The sequence below is a fragment of the Rhodamnia argentea genome, chromosome 5 (assembly GCF_020921035.1).
Source record: "Rhodamnia argentea isolate NSW1041297 chromosome 5, ASM2092103v1, whole genome shotgun sequence".
Taxonomy (NCBI): Eukaryota; Viridiplantae; Streptophyta; class Magnoliopsida; order Myrtales; family Myrtaceae; genus Rhodamnia; species Rhodamnia argentea.
In genome coordinates this window covers 25,533,305-25,553,933 of record NC_063154.1, presented here as the reverse complement: position 1 = coordinate 25,553,933, position 20,629 = coordinate 25,533,305, and the positions used below count along the sequence as shown (strand labels likewise).

Sequence of the window (20,629 nt, the reverse complement as noted above, 5' to 3'; positions counted from 1 at the left end):
ATTTTGACCTGAATAATTTGGTGTCTTGAATTCTCTATGGCGATTCTGTTATGGAGAATTTTTGTTCACAAAACCACCGTGTCGTCCATTCATTTGCCATTGGTTTTACTTGTTATAGATTTACCCGTCACTAACACACGACGCAAGGGTAGCGTAAAATACGTTCTCCGCCACTCTTGAGCTCCTCAGGTAGCCACACCAATTTCGCGATACGAGCGAGCACGTCGTGCAAACCGTTTAGGTGTCCTCGTTAATTGCTTATTGGATGAACAATTCACAACTTTAAAGCTCCCGTAAATGCCAAGTTATGTTTTCCGCAATCCGGCCGGCGTGCTCTATTATTGATCAAAACGAAAAGAACATACAATTTTTTAAGAGACATACACGCATTAGACGGTACTTAAATTGAATAATTGTGTCACACAAGAGAGGAAGCCAAAAAAAAAGAAAAACATTTTTCGGTTTCGTGGTCATCTGTCGTTTTCCAATTTCTCTCTCTCTCTCTCTCTCTCTCTCTCTTCAATTTATGTATTTATTTATGTATATGTTGGGTAAGAGAGAATGCATCGCACATGCGAGCCACGGGATTGCAAACTCTCACGCCCCCAAGTCTAATACTAATCAAATCTCCATCACACGTTCGCCACCCACCTTGTGCTTCCACCCTTTTTGCTCCATTTTCTTTATTATTCCATTAACCCTTTTTTTTTAATTATTGCCAAATTTTTAAAAATATATATTTTAATTAGTAAACCCCTTTGCACTATGCTTTAACGTGTTAATATTTTTTCTTTTTTTTGGGGGTGGAGGGGTTCCTCCGGCAATCATGGGGAGCATTCACGCTTTTGTGGTGTGTAGACAGAACGGAATAGCTCGGTATGATCGAAAAGAGGATGAGGTAAGAAGTATTTCTTGAGTTGGAGAAGTTATTTTTTTAACTTCTCAAATATGGAAAAAGTAACTTCATAAATAGAAATTTCTTTCAGAAGTAAAAATTTTTGCCAAACGGATTTCTAATTCAAAAGTTACATTACCAAACGGATTCTGCTCCAAAAGCACTTCTTGAGCAGAAATCCACTTCCAAAAGTGTTATCATACGCACCCTTGTTGACAAACTCACTGTGGATGTTTAGGCAATTTTTTTTAGCAAACATGTGACAACTTGGGTACACTTAGTAGTTTTAGAGAAAGAGGTGTTCATATATTGCTAGCTAATGTTCGGTGCACTTTAGACAACGGGTGCTCAACGTGGCTCAGCAGGTGCAATTAGGTTTATACCCGTGTTCGGATGTAGTCTTTTTTTGTGCGAAGAACCTATATCAACCTACAATTGACACTCATATAATTTTGATCGCGTTTACTTGAAACACGCATATATACAAGTTCAACAAATGAAATTGACCAAAACCTCGTTTCCATTCTAGACTGAAAACTATGAAAATAGGAGGAAAGAAAACTGTCTTCACTTCACTAGCTAAATAGCGAAAATAGATTGACCGCGTTTTCCAATGGAAAACAAGGGAAAATTACTAAAACAGTGTTAAATCTATTAAAATTGTGTTAATTTATTCTTAAACTTATTTTTTCGCTGGTTCAGTCCTAAATTTTTTACAATTGTGCCAAGTTTGTCCATCAGGCCATTGATGATCGGAAAAATCTGATGTGGAATCCTAGTCAGCACCGGCGGACGCTACCGGTTGACATGGCCGCTTGGAGTTTCTAAAAAAATTTAAAAAATAAAAAAATAAAAATTAAAGAGACTTTCCCGACGTACTTTTCCCAAATTGAGATCTTCCCAAATTTTTTCCCCAGATCTTGACATTGCTTGACGGCGCCTTCGTCCGATGCTCACTGCCTTCATCCGATGCTCGTCCGACGACGCCTTCATCCAATGCTCGCTGCCTTCATATGATGCTCACCTGACGCCTTGGTCTTGATTGGCTCGATGCTCGCTCGATGCTTGCCAAAGGCCTTCGCCCAACGCTCGCTAGATGCTTTTATAGTTAAGTGCCCATACTGTCTTTGCCTGAAATTCCCCTGGTTCCTATTATTGGTCATGGTTTTGGTAGGATTTGTGGCTGGATTTATTCATTACTTTGCTGGATTTGTGCCTGGCTGTAGAAATTTATCATTGATTTGCCTTGCTCTTCTTTTTAAAGTTTGATGATCGACCACATTTTGATTTGTCATTGCTTTGCATTGCTCCTTTTTTAACATGCTTACGATAGTACATTACTGAGCAAGGCAAGGCGTGGCAACATTTTGATTTATGCGTTGGATTTGCTTCTCGTTTGTTCATTTCAGTGCTAGATTATTGTCGATAATATTCTGAGAATCATAGCAGAGGTAGCAAACAATTGATTTCTCATAGTTGGTCTAGCTTTTCAATTGTGGAACTTCTTTCTTTACTGTTGGTTATCCATCAGAAGGCAGTATCATTCTGATTGTCGTGTACGTTCCTTCGTCTGTACATTAAAATTCACTGATATGGCGAATATACTACATCTTTACATCTATGTTCCTTCGTCTGTACATTAAAATTCACTGATATGGTGAATATACTACATCTTTACATCTATGCAGGTTAGGAATGCTCCGACTGGCGTTGATTCTGAAAGCATAAATCACTGTCCCGCTACAATCATCACAATCCATGAAGACATTAGTGAATTAGTCACAATCGATGACATCGGTCACCCGATACATGTGTTTTGTTATTGAGGCTTGAAATGTCATCTGCAAATAGTAAGGATGAAGGAGAATCGAGGCAGAAGATATCACGGCTGTCCGAAATACAATATTAGGGAAATACAAGATCAAGCTGAGCAATGTCGGAAAAAAGACCAGTGTGAAGGCATAATGAGGATGATGCCAATTCGATGGACGCTGAAGTTAGAGCTCTCAAGGCACAACTGAAACGTGTCAAACAAGATGCGACAAAGCTAAAGAAACAAAATTCGACATTCAAGACAATGTTGGTTGTGTCATGGGTGTTTATAGCAATTTTAGGAAACATGTCATTTGAAAAATATGAAGAAGAATGATGAAATGAACTTGCCATAAGGTGTGTCATGCCCCGAAGGAACCATCCCATCAGAAGACCACAAAATCACAATAATCGTTATGTGATGCCATTGACTTCAAACGTGAAGCGACTCAAGCTGCGGGCATGACAAGTTTGTGCCAATACATCGCGAGGAGACGTACTGTTGATTTTGAGTTGCATTTTTGCTTATGCCAGGATAAGGACAAGACTTATTGTACCGCCTAAACTTCGTTGTGATGGCGACCCAAATCTCTCTCTCTCTTTTTTTTTTTTTCGATCGTGCTAATGTTTATTTGGTAATAGATAAATTTTTACTATTGCAAAATGAAACACACTCCATCAGAAATTTTCAGTCGGTGCAATCTAAAATTTGAAAACAATTGCTAAAGAAGATATTTTGTACTTGAAAGGGTTTCAGGATTGTCAAAACACAGCGGAATATATTTATAAACCAAAACCCTAGACAAGATCCATGCGTATATTGAAATAAATAGAAGTTTAAGATGTACATTTTACGGATCAAAGATAAATTGACGATCGGTTGTGTCTTGATTAACTCCCCAAGTATTGTGCCTCTACTGGTATCCATACACACGAACTGAAGTGTCACGACCCGAACCCCGCGAGCTCGTCGACATCCCATCTGGCCACGCTTATGTATAGTTCTTCAGGATCCAAAGGCTAACAAATTCATGCGGAAGCAAAAACGAATCCCCGTACAAAAACAATTAATATCACGATGACTTGGGACAGTAAAAACAAACTTATATACATATCCACATGTTCTATACAATTTTCCAAACCTACGGCTTCGGAGGCCACTGTACAAGTCTATAACCACTAGAACAAAAAAAGATTATGTGATCGAAGCCTACTATACATTCAAAATAAAACAGCTAGCAAAAGTCAAGAGGCCAACTACCCTAGGCCTTGTCCTCGCTATCCGGTACTATATCATCTCTCGCCTCCAACTCATCCTCGTCAATCTCAAGTGGTTGTTCCGCATCCGATGGCTCTACAACCTCCCCATCTTCTCCCGGTACCATGACCTCGGGGAATACCGAACCTTTGAGGCGGGTCATTCATACTTGCGGCGGAGGGTCTGAAAAACAACGAACCCACGACGGGGTGAGATAAAATCTCAGTAAGCTAGCCCCTAATCCTATATTAGGGCCCTAGTGCCTCCAGACACATTTTCAATGAACAATTTCCAACAACTCTTCTTTCTTACTAAAAATTCCACAATTTAATTCCAGAAAATTCCGTTCTTTCTCCGAAAATTCCCACACCTTCTCAAATATTCTACATTACTCCCGTTTCGGCGTTCCACGCCTCGGTTTGACAATAAAATATTCCACGTGCTCCGGGGCCCGCATTTAACGCATCAGGCCATAATATAAATATCCACATTGATCTAAAGCCCGCGTTTAAAGCATCAGGCTGTCATAGGAAATTCCACGTTACTCCGAAAATATTCCACACTACTCCAGAATATTCCACGTTACTCCAAAAATATTCCACGTTACTCCACCGCCATCATACAAGTTCATAACATTGAGCCTCGGACCTTTATAGAACACGACTCCATATATATACTAGGGTCTCGGACATAGAGGAATACGACCCATAAATCTCGGTTACGGACACATAGGAACACGACCGGATTAAGTCTCGGACAATTAGTCGAACACGACTCACTTTGGTCTCGGACGACTTAATTAAACATGACTTTCATACTTTCTCGGTCTCGGACAATCAAACAAATACGGCTTACTTTGGCCTCGGACGACTTGATTGAATATGACCCATAAATCTTGGTCTCGGACACATAGGAACACGACCGGATTAAGTCTCGGACAATTAGTCAAACACGACTCACTTTGGTCTCGGACGACTTAATTGAACACGACTTTCATACTTTCTCGATCTCGGACAATCAGACAAATACGGCTCACTTTGGCCTCAGACGACTTGATTGAATACGACTCTCATATTTTCTGAGAATAGATCGGGACCATGTGATTCGCTCACGTTAGAGAATTAATAAATCGGGACTACCCGATTAATTCACACTAATCCAAAGATTAATCCAGACCACCCGATCAATTAATACTACCATAGTATTCAATCCACGCCATGCGACCATATTATGCTAACGTAGCAATATATAAATAATGTACGATTAAAATTATACTAACGTGGGAATTTATCATGGCCGAACAATAATAATTTTCTAACGTGAAATTAATTTACGATTATAGTACTAAACTATAGTAATCATGCCACATTTAATTAGCATCATGGCATAACAACATTGCCACATAAAAGTAACTCTAGTTAATATATAATCTAACCATGGTTCAAAAATTAACTAGAGTCAAATACTAACCTAACCATGATTAATTAATTGCATAAAGTAACTATAGTTAAGCATAAAGTAACCATGGTCCAACTTTGACCACACAAGTCCTCTTGACTTCACTATTCATTCAAGAACATGGTTTCTCTCTCTCCTCCAATCTTCATTCTCGGCCAAGGCATAAAAATGGCAAAAAACAACCAATTTTTCACCAAAATCTACCAAATCTCAAGTCTATTAGCACCCTAGATACCTAATATAAGGTTAGGGACCAACTTACCACAATTCTAGCGAATTTTCCGGCGAGAAAATGAGAGAAAATTTGATTCCAATCCGGCGGCTCCGGCGACTCCCTCAATCGGCTAAAACCCACAAAATCCGGCGGTCCAAGGTGGCTCACGGTAGAAGGTTGAGCTCCGACGGTCCAAGGCGACACCGGCGGCGGCTTGAAGAATTTTCGGCAATGGAGGGTGAGAGAGAGAGAGAATTCGGCCAAGTGAGGGAGTATGAGGTAGAGAGAGAAAGTGAGCTAGAGAGAGAGTGTGCTCTTGAAAAAAATGAAGAAGAAGGGGGCCAAAATAATAATTAATATAAGTTAAGATAATTATTGGATCCATAAAGTCAAGAGGGATAAAAAAAAATAATTTCCTCCCCACCAAGACTAGTCAATCTCGGTCAAAGGGAAAATGACCAAAATACCCTTCGTTCCAAGTGAAAAATGGGGTATTTTTCGATGGCAAATGGGTCATTTCCCATTTCCAGTCCAAATATAGTTTTCCCGAACCTTTTTGGGGCGAACCACGAAGGAATAGCACATAGGATGAGGAAACGTCTAAAATTTTATTTATTGAGACCTCCGAAGGTTCGACATCAAATTTTGAAGCTCGATTCGCAATCAATCTCGATCAATAGAATTTTCAGCGTATCTCAAACTAACGGGCGGCTTTTAGGAGTTCCGCAGATCGACCCGTGATTAAAATCACGTTTAAGAATTACTCGAGCCATGGCGACCTTGGTTGTCATTCAATTGTGAGGGTCAATCACTAGTCCCGATGGACACGATCGTTAGAAAATAATTTAGGGACATTCGGAACCTATACGAGGTCAAACGGAATCACCCGTGATCCAAGCGTAGGGTATTATCCAAATCGTTCCTTAATCATTCTAGGATCGGCCTATATTGGTTCAGAATATTCCCTCGACAATTTTCATGGCCAAAGAGTCAATCTAGGATCAAGTTCTTAGGTCAACGTACTTGATTTTCCTAGCTAGTCATTCCTATTTGGTTAGTCTGCTCGAGAAGGATCAACTCCGAGTGAGATTAGACTGAAATACATCAATGAGACCTTTCATTTATTCAAAGCTTCGAAAGTGGGTCGGAATTCAGGATGTCACATGAAGTCTCCAACTATCTAAGTACTAGCTTATAGATGTTGGAGCTCATCTTACTTAATTGCCTTTGATCTTTGACACTCTCTCAAATATCTAAAAACAGAAAATGATTCTCTGTCTTTTTCTCCTTCGGGTTTAGGATTTTTTTTTCCCTCTATCTCAAGGGATTATAATTGGCTATATATAGCCTCAATATTTACGCGTAAAAAAAGAAGTGATGTCGGGCTATTCGGGTCCGCCAAACCGTCTATCTCCAATCGTGCGTTTAATCGTTATCTCATAACATGCACGATCGCGTAAATATTTAAAATAGGAGAATAAATTAAAATCTACTTCTTAAGTAGATCAAGGCACAGAGAAAATATGAACTCAATTTGCTATTGTGTGCGACCCTATAGGTTTACTAAACATTAGCAAGGTGCTCAAAACTCTTTTTGGCCCACAAGTCATAAGCGGTCTCTAGCAACACATTATGACTACATAAGTATAGTGAATGTCGTTTTTCGACACTACCTAATCCACAACTAATATTAGAATATCAACCTTGATTAGTTCTTAGGGAAGACCGCTAACAGTACTTCCACATGCAAGCTTTGTTGATTTTGTTGAGTTGGCAATTATTCATTATCAATTAAATAATGATCGCCATTGCTTTGCCAAAAGTTAGGTTCCGATCGGAAGTGTGGGGAATAGTTTTCAAAATAGTAATTATACTTTCGTTGTAATCCAATCGGTTTTAATATATGATACTAAGAATTTCTTCTAATATTTTCGATTGCACCACTGTTCTTTCTCGACATAATTCGAATAGACGTCCCTTTTTTAAAAAATTACTATGCAAAGGTGTCGATAGAGTGAATCCTCCTGTTTTTATAATTTCTTCTCGTCTAAATGCAAGTGCCCAGATGTTTCCCAAGCCCAAAGTGAGGTGCTGATCCCTTCTACGCATGTGAATGACCCATGAATTAAGAGGTCATAAGTCATAACCACCCCTTTCCTTAAATTTGTAGAATGGAAAGCGGCATGTTAATTGCTGAGCTGGTGTACATTTTTTGTTCATGTCCGATATTTGGTTGACATTTGTTTCCTGAGTTGAATTTAGAAAATAAAAATCTAATTTCGGCTGAGCCCAGATCAAAAGGCTAGTCTTGAAGTCCTGTGTCGCTTTCTTTTGACAATGCAACTCGTAAACAAAAAACAGTGAAATGGAAAAAATGAGGATGAATGATGAAGCTTTTATTGGTCTCTGTTGACATATGAATTTTAGTCACCCTTTTTGCTGAGTTTGATGATGCGTTGAGTGGAACAATAAAGGAAGCAATCGAAGCGTATCGAAGAGTGTGAAGGGTCAACTCCAAACAAAAGGAGCAAGGTGAGATTTCTAATTTGATTTTTTATACCAATTCGGTGACAATAATCGAGGAAAATTAGCATGATAAAGACATGAGCCGTGTGATCGATTTTTCCTCAAATGACATGAAATTTTTCACCAGCAGCAGCAGGTGAAAATCGAATAGGGAAGCTAGACTAGAATTCAAATCAACAATGTAGTTAGAGAAAACGAAACGCGAACACTGAGATTTATGTGGATGCTAAGTAGAAGTTAGTTCATTTCTTTGAAGTTACAGTTCTAACTAAGATTTTACCAAGTTCATTATTAAAGAAGAAGAAGAAGAAGAAGTTGTTACCAACAGCAACAGATTTTCCCGAGAAAATCCTTGTGGTCTAACAAATTGGACGCCCTTGAAAGTCAAAGAAGTTGTTACCAACGGCAACAGATTTTCCCGAGAAAATCCTTGTGGTCTAACAAATTGGACGCCCTTGAAAGTCAAAGCTCGAAAACGTAGAGAACTGAATAACAAATTTTATTATTTTAAAAGGGCAGAGGGAGGATATGGAGATCTCTCTCTGAACCGGCTCACTCTCTCTCCCCAAACGTCTCTAAGCTTCCATGGCTGATCATTACAAGAGATAATCGGCCGTCCATCCCAAGTTCCACTTTCCTCAGCCACCATCCTTCTTTTCCCTATCATTGGATAGTCCGAGGAACACTGTTTTCCCTTGCTTCACAACTGAGAAGTGGGTAAGTTAGTTCATTTCTTTGAAGTTACAGTTCTAATTTGATCGTCTGGTTAACATACAAAAAAGGTGAGTTCATCTCTAACTTAGGTAGGTTGAACTTTGATGAAGTCAAATGCATATAGGATACATAGTGGGTAAGATAAATGTCCATTTACCTCTTCCTCCTCTATTTACTACCTCGTTTTCTACCTCTATCAACTACCTACGAACACACCTGCCGGATTTCTGGCAAAACATTCCATTTGGGTCTGCTTTAGCCAAGGTAGTTTTGAGATCATTTATAGCTATTTAGCTCATTGCATTATCCATCATCTCATTAAATTGAGAAATGCCATCAGCTTTAACCACGTCATCTCCTTGCGGGTAATTGACTTTTTTCTTCATTTGGCAAACGTGTGTCGGAACGCCAAAAGCAATGCCTAGGAAAAAGTTCCCCACAGGTGGAAAAAGTCTTCAGTTGCTTTAGTGTATAATTGAATATTGCAGGAGAGAATTAGGCAGGTTCACGGGTTGTGCAAGAATAAGGACAACCAGATTTGCGTCTTTCAAATCAAAAGTGGTTTAAATTCAGCATTTGCTTAATCAGGTAGACTACGAAATATAACACGGTAACAACGAAACTTTGGTGCGATCACTCATACGGATAAACTTTGCTCTCTCTAATGAAGACATTGCGACAAGAAACAACCTTAGCCATGCTGTCTCATTTTCTAAGTTTGAGGTGTGAACTTCTCACGAGGCTGCACATTCGAGTTTTATTCACAATCTCAGGTGTTCGTGTGGTCTCCATTTCTCCCATTGTTTTGTCGTCAATTGATCTCTTTTTTACCATCGATGGCTGAGCAGGTGCAGTTAGGTTTCTACCCCTGCGTTCGGATGTAGAAATTTTTTGTCCGAAGAACAATCTATATCAACGTACAATTAACACTAATTGGATTTTGGTTGCATTTAATTGAAACGCGCGTGCTTGCTTAACCACTAATAGAAGAGGTAGGTGCTACTCTGGGTTTGTGTTTAGCGAAGGGTAAGAGCCAAGAGGACTTTGGGTAGGATAAGCTACCTTGCGTGTATACTACGTTGGATGGAAAAATGGGGTTTTTGCAATGAAGTGATGGAGTCGTAGTAATTCATTTAGCGTGTTTAGACAAAACAAATGAAATTGACGAAAACCTCATTTCATGGTATCATTAACAACGGACAATTTGTAAGTTTGTCTTTATTAGTCTCCACTTAAAAGGACCCAAAGCATCTCGGTGCTTAAATTTCTATCTTTTCTTTATTTTCCTTTTCTATTCATCCCTATTTTGCTGTGAAATTAGAGCTTGTCTTCGAGACCGAGAATTTGAAAAAAAAAAAATTACGCTCTCATAGCAACGCTCTTCATGAATGTTAGTTGTTGTAAGTATGGAAATCCAAGTAGTATGTTAGACCCGTATAAGCACCTAGACATTCAATCGTGACCTTCCTTGCTCAACGGTTTAGTGTAGGTGCTGATGAGGGGTCGTGTCACGTTCTGTTCGCACTCTGTCCCCTATCTCTTCAATGTCAGTCATCTAAGTAAGAAGCGGGCTAAAATGCGACATATCCGACCCAATACGAAAACTGCCTTGACCGGTTTCATTTGTTTGTTTTGTTTGTTTGTAACATTCCGTAGTTTCTTTTTTCTGCTGGCGTAATTTACGATTAGAATACATATATATCCTCGTTCCAAAATATTGCGCAGTTGTAGGCTGTATTTGGTCTCCTTGATATGGTTTGGGGAGGAAATCATCATGTACATTGTCTAATTCGAAGCAATTTCAGCACTGTTGAGATGTTCCTGTTCTTGTCATTTCGTGATTGTCTCAATGATGTCACTTCTACTTTGATCATGGGCATGCTTTTTAGTTGTTCTAAGAGTTAGACTTTCGTCTGTAATTTTGGATGATTTAATTAAGCCAATTAACACTTGATCTAATTATGCTTCCGCTATGACAACTGTACTGGTTCACTCGGTAATCTTTTTTATTTCTGTCTTGTATATTATTCAGTATCTGTAATTACTATTGATGTTAACTTGGGGTACTAAATGATCTTATTCAGGGTCGTTAAACATCTCCTCACAAATAAATTGTCTGGTCCAAGCAAAATAAATTGTCCATCCGACACCATGACGAAGAATCCGAGGCTCAAACAGTTGCCGAGGAGCAATGACGAGGAGGACGAGCCGCATCCTTTGAAGCCAATTGGTTGCTCCTTGAAGAATCACGTGGAGAATGAGGACGGGTCCAAGAGCAAGCGGCGGAAGCCGGTGAAGCTTGTGGATGAGGACAAGGATGAGGATGGACACGGATGTGAACCCAAGGCTGATCAGGAGGGTGGGCAAGAGGAGAAGAGTGCAAGGAACGTGAAGGAGGAGGAAGAGGAAGAGGAGGAGGAAGCCGGTGAGGATGCGAAGCCGGTTGGCAAGCCGGTGAAGTTTTCCGGCGCGGTGATGGCGAGGAAAAGCCATTACATTGCGTGCATTTACAAGGGAGATCAATATAAGATCGTAAGTCTTTTCCCTATGAATTGGCAATTGAATTCCATCCCCTTTTCCATAGGATCTAATCCAGGATAAATGCTTAGACAACTTAACGTTATGATCCTCTTTGGAGAAAGAATCTTCACCTCTTGCCTTCAAGCAAAGGTGGAAGTCCTTACTTTCCTACTTCTTCAGACTTTAGTTTAACTTTTCTTCTTTTCGTATTGTGGCTATCATTCAGGAGGATACTGTACTTCTGAATCCCGCTGAAACAGGTCATAAACCGTATGTGGCTATTATCAAGGTAACTATCCATTTTTGTACATTGCCTCTTTGGGCTCAGAAATCTCATTCCGAGTTACGTGAAAAGTATTAGTGAACATGCTAATCCAATTTAATTTTCTCCACTTTCCTTCCGAATGGTTATCATTGTGAGTTAGCATAGGAAGTTCTGATGGACGACACCATGTTGAACAAAAACACAAAATCTTGAACAATATCAAACATATCACTCTTCTACGATGCAATAAGTATTCGTGATGCTTTTGTATCAAGGAGTTCTACAGGTGGTGAGTTATGGTGGTTGGTTGTTTTTTTTTTTTTTTAAATAATGCCTTCTCTCTTTATTATCTTGTAAAAACTTTGTTTCTTTTACAATTGTCGTAGAAAAGTTTGTACCCATGGTTGCTATTATGTTTTCACGAGCAATATTTGGTTACCCATCATGTGATTATATATATAGGATATTATACAAACGACAAACGGAAGCATGATGGTCACTGCGCGCTGGCTCTACAGACCTGAAGAGGCAAAGATAAAGGGAGGTGGGGGGAGTCGGCAGTCGCTTGACATTAGGAAACTCTTTTATAGTTTCCATCAAAACGACGTTCCCCTAGAATCTGTGATGCACAAGTGTCTCGTCCACTACATTCCAGCTCACAAGCAAATCCCTGATCGAAAACAGAGCCCAGGTTTCATAGTGCAGAAGATCTATGACCCTATTGAAGAGAAGTTGTGGGAGTTGACCGACAAGGATTATGGAGTAAACATACAAAAGGAGATGAATCTTCTCCTTCAAAAAACCTTGCAGCGGTTGGGAGATCTGCCGGATTTGGAAATAGAGGATGATCATGCTGATCAGGATGATCAGTTGAAGAGAAAAAGGTGAAAAGGAAATTCTCGTTTCCACCAATAGCATCCTTTAGGCTTCTGGTTGCATCTAGATTGGCCCGCAAACTCTAGTTACTTTGTTTCTGGAGAATAATGTGGTTCATTTTTAGTTTTGTTCTGGAGAAGTAGAAATATAGCGAGATGTGGTTATGGAGGAAATTTGCTTCTGGTGCTTATCGAACTCGCTGTGATGAACACTTTTACCAACTTAAGAAAGTTCATGAAATAAACACATTTTCCTTGGTTGTACCAGTAACTTTGGCTTTATTAAATTTACCGTTGGCATTCTAGAAATTCTTGAATTGTTTCTATATGTTATATTTCTTATTTAATGGACTAATTACCTACGTCATGGTCACAGATGGGGGTGACAAAACCAAGCTGAAAACCCGAAGTGAAAACCTGATTGAACCAAAGATTTCACGCATTTCGGTTCGGCTTGGTTTGGTTTTCGGTTCAGATGGTGGAAAAATAAATTGTCTTTTTCCGGTTCAGTTCATTTTAATCAAACCAAACCGAACTGAAAATCGCTCCTCTTCTTAATATTAGCGATTTACAAGATCTCTCTCTTCTTTCTCTAGACAATACTTGCTTTGTGAAGATTTCATTGACAATAAACCTGAAAAGAGAGTAGAAATAATCGGCGAAATAGCTGCTATCAACTTATGGTTTACTTTATGATGTTGAACTCCTTGATCTCCTTAGTCAACTCGCCGGGGAGTTTGGGATTGACTGAGGATGCATGTCTTTTGTACTCAAAAGTACAAAAGAAATATATAGTGGTGATTTTTTTTTACCCATGGGCAGGTTTAGGACTAGAGTGAAGATTGTAGATTTCTTTACACAAAATAAAAAAGTTCAGAGAAGAATTAAATAAAAAACTAAAATTGAATTTTTTTAGAGAATTAACACCTTGATTATCCTATGACTGTACATAAACGTAATAATCTACCTTGAAAACTGATGCTCACACGGTTATTAATGCCGCTCGTGAAAAGTTCATCTATTCCACTAACTGTGTTATTATATCTATTAGATATGCAAGAACCCCAATTTTTAACCCTTAGCTAGAAAACGAATAGTATTGTAGTTAATTGCGCAAAAGATCACAGGCACTTCCTCATCTTGGGTTAGCCACTAATGCGTAGACATGATTGTGTGGACTCCGTACATTGCTGGTGTCGATAATCTCATGTCCGGATCACCCATCCGGTGTTTTGACTTGTGTCTTACCCCATCGTTGAGGGTACTCAGATATTTCATGAATCCATAATTTACTTATTTAAAGCGGCTTCCTCTTTATATAGAACCAAAAAAAAAAAAAGATATTGGAGGCGTAGGACATGTAGATTCCATGCATGGCACCCTAATTTGTCTATCTGCAAGATGCCGGAGTCAGAAACCACTTATTGTTGATGAATAGCGCCATGAACTATATTAGAACTGTCCTAAATGCATGTTATTAGGACAGAAAACATATGATATGCATCTAGGACAGCATGAGACAGATCAATAAACTTTGGTAGATTGTCTGATGAAAGGCATACATTTTCTATGAAATTGTACCCGATTGGAATAATCAGGTAATATAAAACAAAAGTAGTGCTTTTTATGCAATCTAACGGTGAGATTTTGATTACGAATTGACCTAAACATCTAAAGATACATAACAGTTGCTTGAAAATGTTAAGTTTGGTGCTTGCATAACGAGGAGTGAGCACATAGCGGATGCCAGAATGACAGAAAAACTTCTTCGTCTCTTCGTCATGTGTTTGCATCACACCATCCTACGTGACGACATGGCACATGCCGAGTCTCAATGAGGAGAGATCTCAATAAAGAACTATCTTTCCTAAGTTATTAAACGTACAGATTTTCTGTAACAAAAAAGCATGGATTTGAAATTTGGCGAAACGTTGGGTTGCACCATAGATTAGGATACTCATTCAAGAAAAAAAGCCACTACATAACATATCCTCCCATTGTTTTTTGTGAAGGCTAGCCGAAAGAAAGAGCGATTAGTCCATCCCTGTGCACCATTAATAAACCGATAATCCTTAGGTTTTTCTCAAGCTTTTCTATGGTCAAGCCCTTGTCAGAATTGAGCAAAAATATAAATCTGTGATGCTTACCTGGCTTCCTATTTTCTGCGTCACGCGGTTCTTAGCCAAAGAAACCAAGAAATTGCCTCCTAAAGTCTCACAAAGTTGGTCTCCTCAAATCTGGAATAGGAGTTCTCGACCCAGCAGTATTCCGATCATCCCTAAAACCATGAGGACATTTCCATATTCTAGCAATGCTTAATTACATATGAGACGGTTAAGCATACCGTTTCCAAGAGGAACATGTCGTGTGAAGTCTCGTCATCCCAAATGAGCACGACCGCTCGGACACTTTCCTCGGACTTGTACTTCGGGAGCTCCCCCCAAAGAAAGCTCTCCTCCATTGGGCAATTCTCTTGTGGGCTCTCCCACAAGCCTCACAGGATGATAAATGGACCAACCAATGATGAAGATCAAGTGGTGGGCCTCCAAAATGGCATGGCACCCGTCCTCCCACACTTGCATTGCTCCTAAATCTTTCCATCATCAAGCAAAATCTGAGGCAGCTTGCCCTTAAGGACATGAGCATCTTGGTACAACGTGACATCCCCACCTTTCCTACGTGGAAAGTATGTGTTTGGGACACCCGCATAGTTGGGCCCAGCCCCAACACCATCCTTGTAGAAGGGGTTGTCATTGACCGGCCTGAATTGAATGGAGATGTGAAGTTCTGAGTAGAGCTTGAGGGAGCTCCCGAAGTTGCCGCGGGAACCAGTCATTGATCATGTTGGCGCACATGATCTTAGCCATTGGGATCCCCACGACCCTAATGAGCTCGGCCCCGAACACGTCGTTGTCCGTGACATGGAACTCCACTTTCACCATGGGGTGCACCACGGGAACATGGGAGCCACTCGTCCCACAGGGGGTTCATTGGGTTCGGGCAACCATGGCACCCGCTAGGTAGACAGAGAGACATAGGCATCACTCATGATCATTGAGTGCATCCCTGAGGAGTAGGCAGGGACAGGCCACCGCATAACGCAGGCTCGTAGGTTTTTCTCAAGCTTTTCTATGGTCAAGCCCTTGTCAGAATTGAGCAAAAATATAAATCTGTGATGCTTACCTGGCTTCCTATTTTCTGCGTCACGCGGTTCTTAGCCAAAGAAACCAAGAAATTGCCTCCTAAAGTCGCACAAAGTTGGTCTCCTCAACTCTGGAATAGGAGTTCTGCAAGGAAGAAAACTGACCGCGAAGGTGTTATGTTTGCATCCAAAAGCATAATCTCGGATTGCATTTTGCCACATTGACGATACCTTCTTAAACTAGGTGTATTATAGTTTAACCCAAAAGTGACGGTTTGCCTCAGATGTCCCTCATTTTCCTTAAAAGCTCTCTCTATTCCTCACCGGTGACCAGCCACCCAACATCTGGAAAAAATTTCAGGCCTTTACCTTGACCCACGAGTAGCATATGATAGTTCAACAGGGAGGCTTTTGGAGGGCTTCCCGACATCCATAGGGACGTACAAACTATGGTTGTAAATATCTTGGACTTGGAGTGTACTTTCACTCTCTATTTGAAAGTTTTGGCTAGTTTTAGCCGGAAGTTCGCGAAAATTGCAATTTTTCTCTCCTTCTCCCTCTGTTTTCTCTCCCCCTGTTCGTTCCCTCTTTGTTCTCCGTCTACTTTCTTGCGTGTGTACATGAAAGCAGATGAGGGAAGTGATGGTAGTGGGCGAAGAGATGGGTGATCGTAAGTGAGAGGACGACTGGAGGTAATGTGAACGTGAGAATAGTGGAGTGGGTGAGATTTGGTGGTGAAGGAAGTAGAGGTGGCAAACAGATGGATTGGGTCAGGTCGGGTTTGATTTGAGTCGATATATGGTTCGATTCATATTAACTCATTTAACTCGCCTTGACCCATTTTCATACAGCACAAATCTAACGATCCATACCCTACCCAACTTATACCCCACCCGATCAGTATTACTTAAATATTTTGATATTTAAGTAAATCATGAAAGAGTTGTTTCGTATAATTTATTAAGAAAAATGTTATTGTTAAAACACTTTCATGCAATTGAAATTTTTTATAATTTTTTAATTTTTTTAGAACCAATTAATTTCTTTTTTCTAAATTACTTTTTTTGAATTATTATTTATTTTTAAGAAAATTATCATTTTATTTATTTTTATTTTCCTTTTTCTCCAGCGGTGAGAGACTGCGATCGTAGCGGTGGGTCGAAAAAAAGTTTTTACATTTCTTAATTTAATTTTTTTTCTTTTACTTATAAAAATAAAAAATTAAATTAATATACTTGAGGCCTATTTACAAGTGATGCTTGGAAAGTTGCAGGCCAAGGGCCAAAAATGGGTTGGGTTAATACCCATATTTGAATAGGCTTCATAAGCTTAGACCCATATTTGACTCATTTTTAAAATTTGCTGAATCCATATATGATCTAAGTAGGGGTGAGCAAAAAAAAGGCCCAGACTAGGACCAATGGTTCGGTTCTCGATTTTAGAAGGATTCGGTCCGGTTCCCGACTCCTATAATTGGAATCGGTGACTTAGTGATCCGGTTCTCAATTCTAGGGCCCAGGATCGGATCGCACCAGTCTTTTTTTTTTTTAATTTTTTTAAAAGTAAACCTAATGTTTACTTGTTTAGGCTTAGGGTTTGATTTGCCTTTTGAGCTTCCAATGTTACTGTCCAATGCATTGTCCATAATGCGTCCATCCCTATCTATCAGATATCGTGAAATGTTATTGAATTGCTATTAAGATTTTAACGTTACAAGTGCATAATTTTTTCATGAACATAGGTTCCTTGGAACGGCTTTGGAACCGGACCGGACCGATGGTCCGGTCCGGTTCCTAGTTCCAAGGATGGCCGATCTGATTTGCGGTTCCAAAAAATGGGAACCGGGACCACCGATTCGATTTCTCGATTTTGATGGGAAACCGACGAGACCGGACTGAGAACCGCTTACTCCTAAATCCAAGTGAATAAAAAAGGGTCAAAGACCCATATTGATACCTGTAGAAGGAACTGATGTCCAGTGATAGCGAGGAGACGGAGTGGGTGAAGTGTACTTGAGGGAGGAAGTGAACGTTAGTGGGCTGGGATATTGGCTAAACCAGTGAGAAAAAGAAGGGTCAGGCTGGGCCCTGTGCGGTTCGGTACGCAAGCCGCTCCGAGGGCTGGTTTGCGGGCTATTCTTTTCCTTTCATTTTTTTTATTTTTAAGAAAAGAAAATTGCCTACTTATATATTCTTGTCTTAATTGTTTTATTTTTATTTTGGCCTTTTTAATATTTTATAAGAAAAATCTAACCTGATCGACAAAATTAGGTGTCAACCATCATCAAAACCACGGTCTCACGAGAAGATTTCTCAAAGCCTAAACTCCCTATATGAGACAAATCATCAAGCAGCAGCAGCAAAAGGCAGAAGAAAAGCTTGAGAAACTAGGCTATTAAGGGAACCTTGCAGTCTTATAAAGCAAACTTATGGGTAAAATTGCAATTACATACGAGCAAGTAAGCGCTCTGAATGAGAGGTCTGTAAATGAATCCCCAGCAAATCAGGAGTTGAAGCACCGCCTTGTTCTAAACTTTCAAGCAAAAGTTAGAGTATCGTATCCACAACTTCAGACTTGCACATAGGAGCACACAAAATCTGCTAGCAAGTGTATTAGGTTAAGTTGCACGACAGGACCTGCCAGTTCTCCTTTCCATCCTAAAATCAGTAAAAACTGCGGACGCATGTAAACAAATATAGTTGATAATGAAAAAATAAAATTTTAAAATACTAAATGAAGCACTACACTGAATAGAATTAAAAGGATCGATAATTCACCATTGCAAGGTAAGATCTCTACAATGAGAACTTACGCACTTCTAAAACATTATCAAATTATACGGTCACAAAACAAATGAATAGATTACGATAAAACTCAAGTGGACCCTCACAACCCTTTTATGTGTCCCCTCTTTAGTTTTGCTAAAATATTGAAACAGTCGATTGCTGCCCTTTTCTGTCCCCTTCAAATCGGATTCTTATGGTCGGCGCAACCATGGATTCAAACAAGAGTACCCACCATCCCATGACCACCAATTCAAAATGGAAGCGGTAGATCGCCGCCACGCCAAGCACAGATCGAATGGTCTTGCTAACAAAAGAATAGTCTCAAGAAAATTTCTTTCAGCTTGGAATGGACATGAGGACTTTCTGCAAGGATCAGCATGCATGTGAAAGCGAAATGTGTGCAGCTGCGAGTAATAGATATGCAAACATTAAGATCCACCGAGCATATGTCAGATGATAGTCCGTGTCCATGGCCACAGGATTGGATCAAGGGTTTACACATGTTTTCTTTGTCTCTTCATTCTTCTTGTCTCGAAGATCAGGAATCGGAAGGGAGACAATGTCTGCTAAGGTGTAACTTCCCGCGGGGCTTCAGATGCAACTTCCCGCTCTTATAGGTAACGAGTTAGCTAGACAATTCCATAGCGGAGACGCCGAGCAGGACAAGACAGAAACTACTAGCCACGTTGTTAAGCTACTCATTCAAACTAAAGATCATTCAGCTCCAAGGATTAGACTATGATCAAGACCTGACACAACCTGTAGAACTTCCAGACCTTCTAAAGTGTCTTAAGAAAGTTGGCTCGGTCTCGTCTTTGGAGCTTCCCAATCCAAGTCTTCCATTTCTGCCGCAGCCCCATACCCATGCCTGTCTCTTGGACGTGAGAGCAATAGAATGTACGCGCCCTTCCGAAACTGACACTGGACATTCCCCTGCTAATCCGTCGACCACCAGCGGAAGGTTCTCGGGCCCTGGCCTACCAAGCTTACAGCTTTCATTCCATCCCCAGGATACAATCTTTTTCGAGGATTCTGAGGCTGCATCCAATGATGCATCCTTGCAAATTGCTATGGAATAGCCAAGACCTGATGGTATCGATATGGGACATACCTTTTCCTGCTAGACACCATCCAAGATCAACATTCATCTAAACTGAAGAATGTGGAAAAAAATTAAATGAAGCTAACTCTCAAGCCAGTTGGCAGAGGCCACCCTCACTAAGTAATTTGTGCTCAATTGTCGGCTCATCCTGCTCTCAACTCAATGTACTTAAGAAAAGAAAAATGAGGAAAACTCTTACTTAATGCAAAGAACTAAGGAATGGTCAAGCCCACATGCAATGTCCAAAACTTCAACACCTCTCAGCTCTTCAACTAAACAAGGTTCCAATAATATTGGCGTATCTTTCTCCTTGTCCATGCCTTCTAAAACCCGCTTCTCTGCAACTTCTTTGGCTGAACTTAGACCCAGTATTTCTCTGGCAGACATACTGGCAGTAGATTCCAACGCAGACCTCCAGTCTTTCCTAACCTACCATCAGCTGAATAGCCCCAGCCAAATAATTTTGTATCCTCAGTCCTTGCACCCAGAAAGTTCTTCATAACATTATCAATGACATATCTTCACATAGCATGAAGTGACATACATGCTCACATCTCTGGTATAGCCACGGGGACGTATACTTTCCTACCTTAAGAACACAGTCACATCAGAACCATCTTTTCTCCAGCAAGTGCATCTACTCTAGAAGGTGTGACATCTTTCCCACAAAGTGCCGTCATCTCCAATGGCCGCTGATACAACACCGGAAGCAAATGAAGCCTTAACCATCGCCTTTTTTCCAAGCCATGCACTCGCTTTGGCTCGTTCCAGGACTGCCTGACGTGACCATGGCGTAAAGTCGATAAGGAACTTTACTACACAGGCAAAAACAACCAACCATATGAAATACCAAGCACCCATTGAAAGTCCAGCAGATTCTTCATCACCTAGCTATCAAAATTTTTTAACTACAATTTAAATAGTTGGATCCAAATCTGAAATTAAATCAGCCATCAAGCAAATGAAAGAAAAGAAAACGACCTTGGAGAGAGAAGTGACGGCAGGCAATTTTTATCAAATTGTCACCGTAGCGAAGAATCTGTGGGCCCGGCCCATTTACTG

At 40.1% G+C, this 20,629-nt stretch overlaps 2 protein-coding genes across 2 annotated transcripts; one reads left to right on the top strand and one right to left on the bottom strand.

Annotated features, from left to right (window-relative positions):
* Nucleotides 1–11,028: 11,028 nt before the first annotated feature.
* LOC125315273 lies at nucleotides 11,029–12,550 on the top strand. The gene is made up of 3 exons (XM_048279725.1): nucleotides 11,029–11,409; nucleotides 11,624–11,686; nucleotides 12,125–12,550. The coding sequence occupies exons 1-3, from the start codon at nucleotides 11,029–11,031 to the stop codon at nucleotides 12,548–12,550; spliced, it is 870 nt and encodes a 289-aa protein (XP_048135682.1).
* Nucleotides 12,551–19,207: 6,657 nt separating this feature from the next.
* Nucleotides 19,208–19,954, bottom strand: LOC125315272 (ultraviolet-B receptor UVR8-like). The gene is made up of 2 exons (XM_048279724.1): nucleotides 19,817–19,954; nucleotides 19,208–19,582 (listed from the first exon to the last, which is right to left on the bottom strand). Exons 1-2 carry the CDS (start codon nucleotides 19,952–19,954, stop codon nucleotides 19,208–19,210), a joined length of 513 nt encoding a protein of 170 aa, XP_048135681.1.
* Between the last annotated feature and the right edge of the window lie 675 nt (nucleotides 19,955–20,629).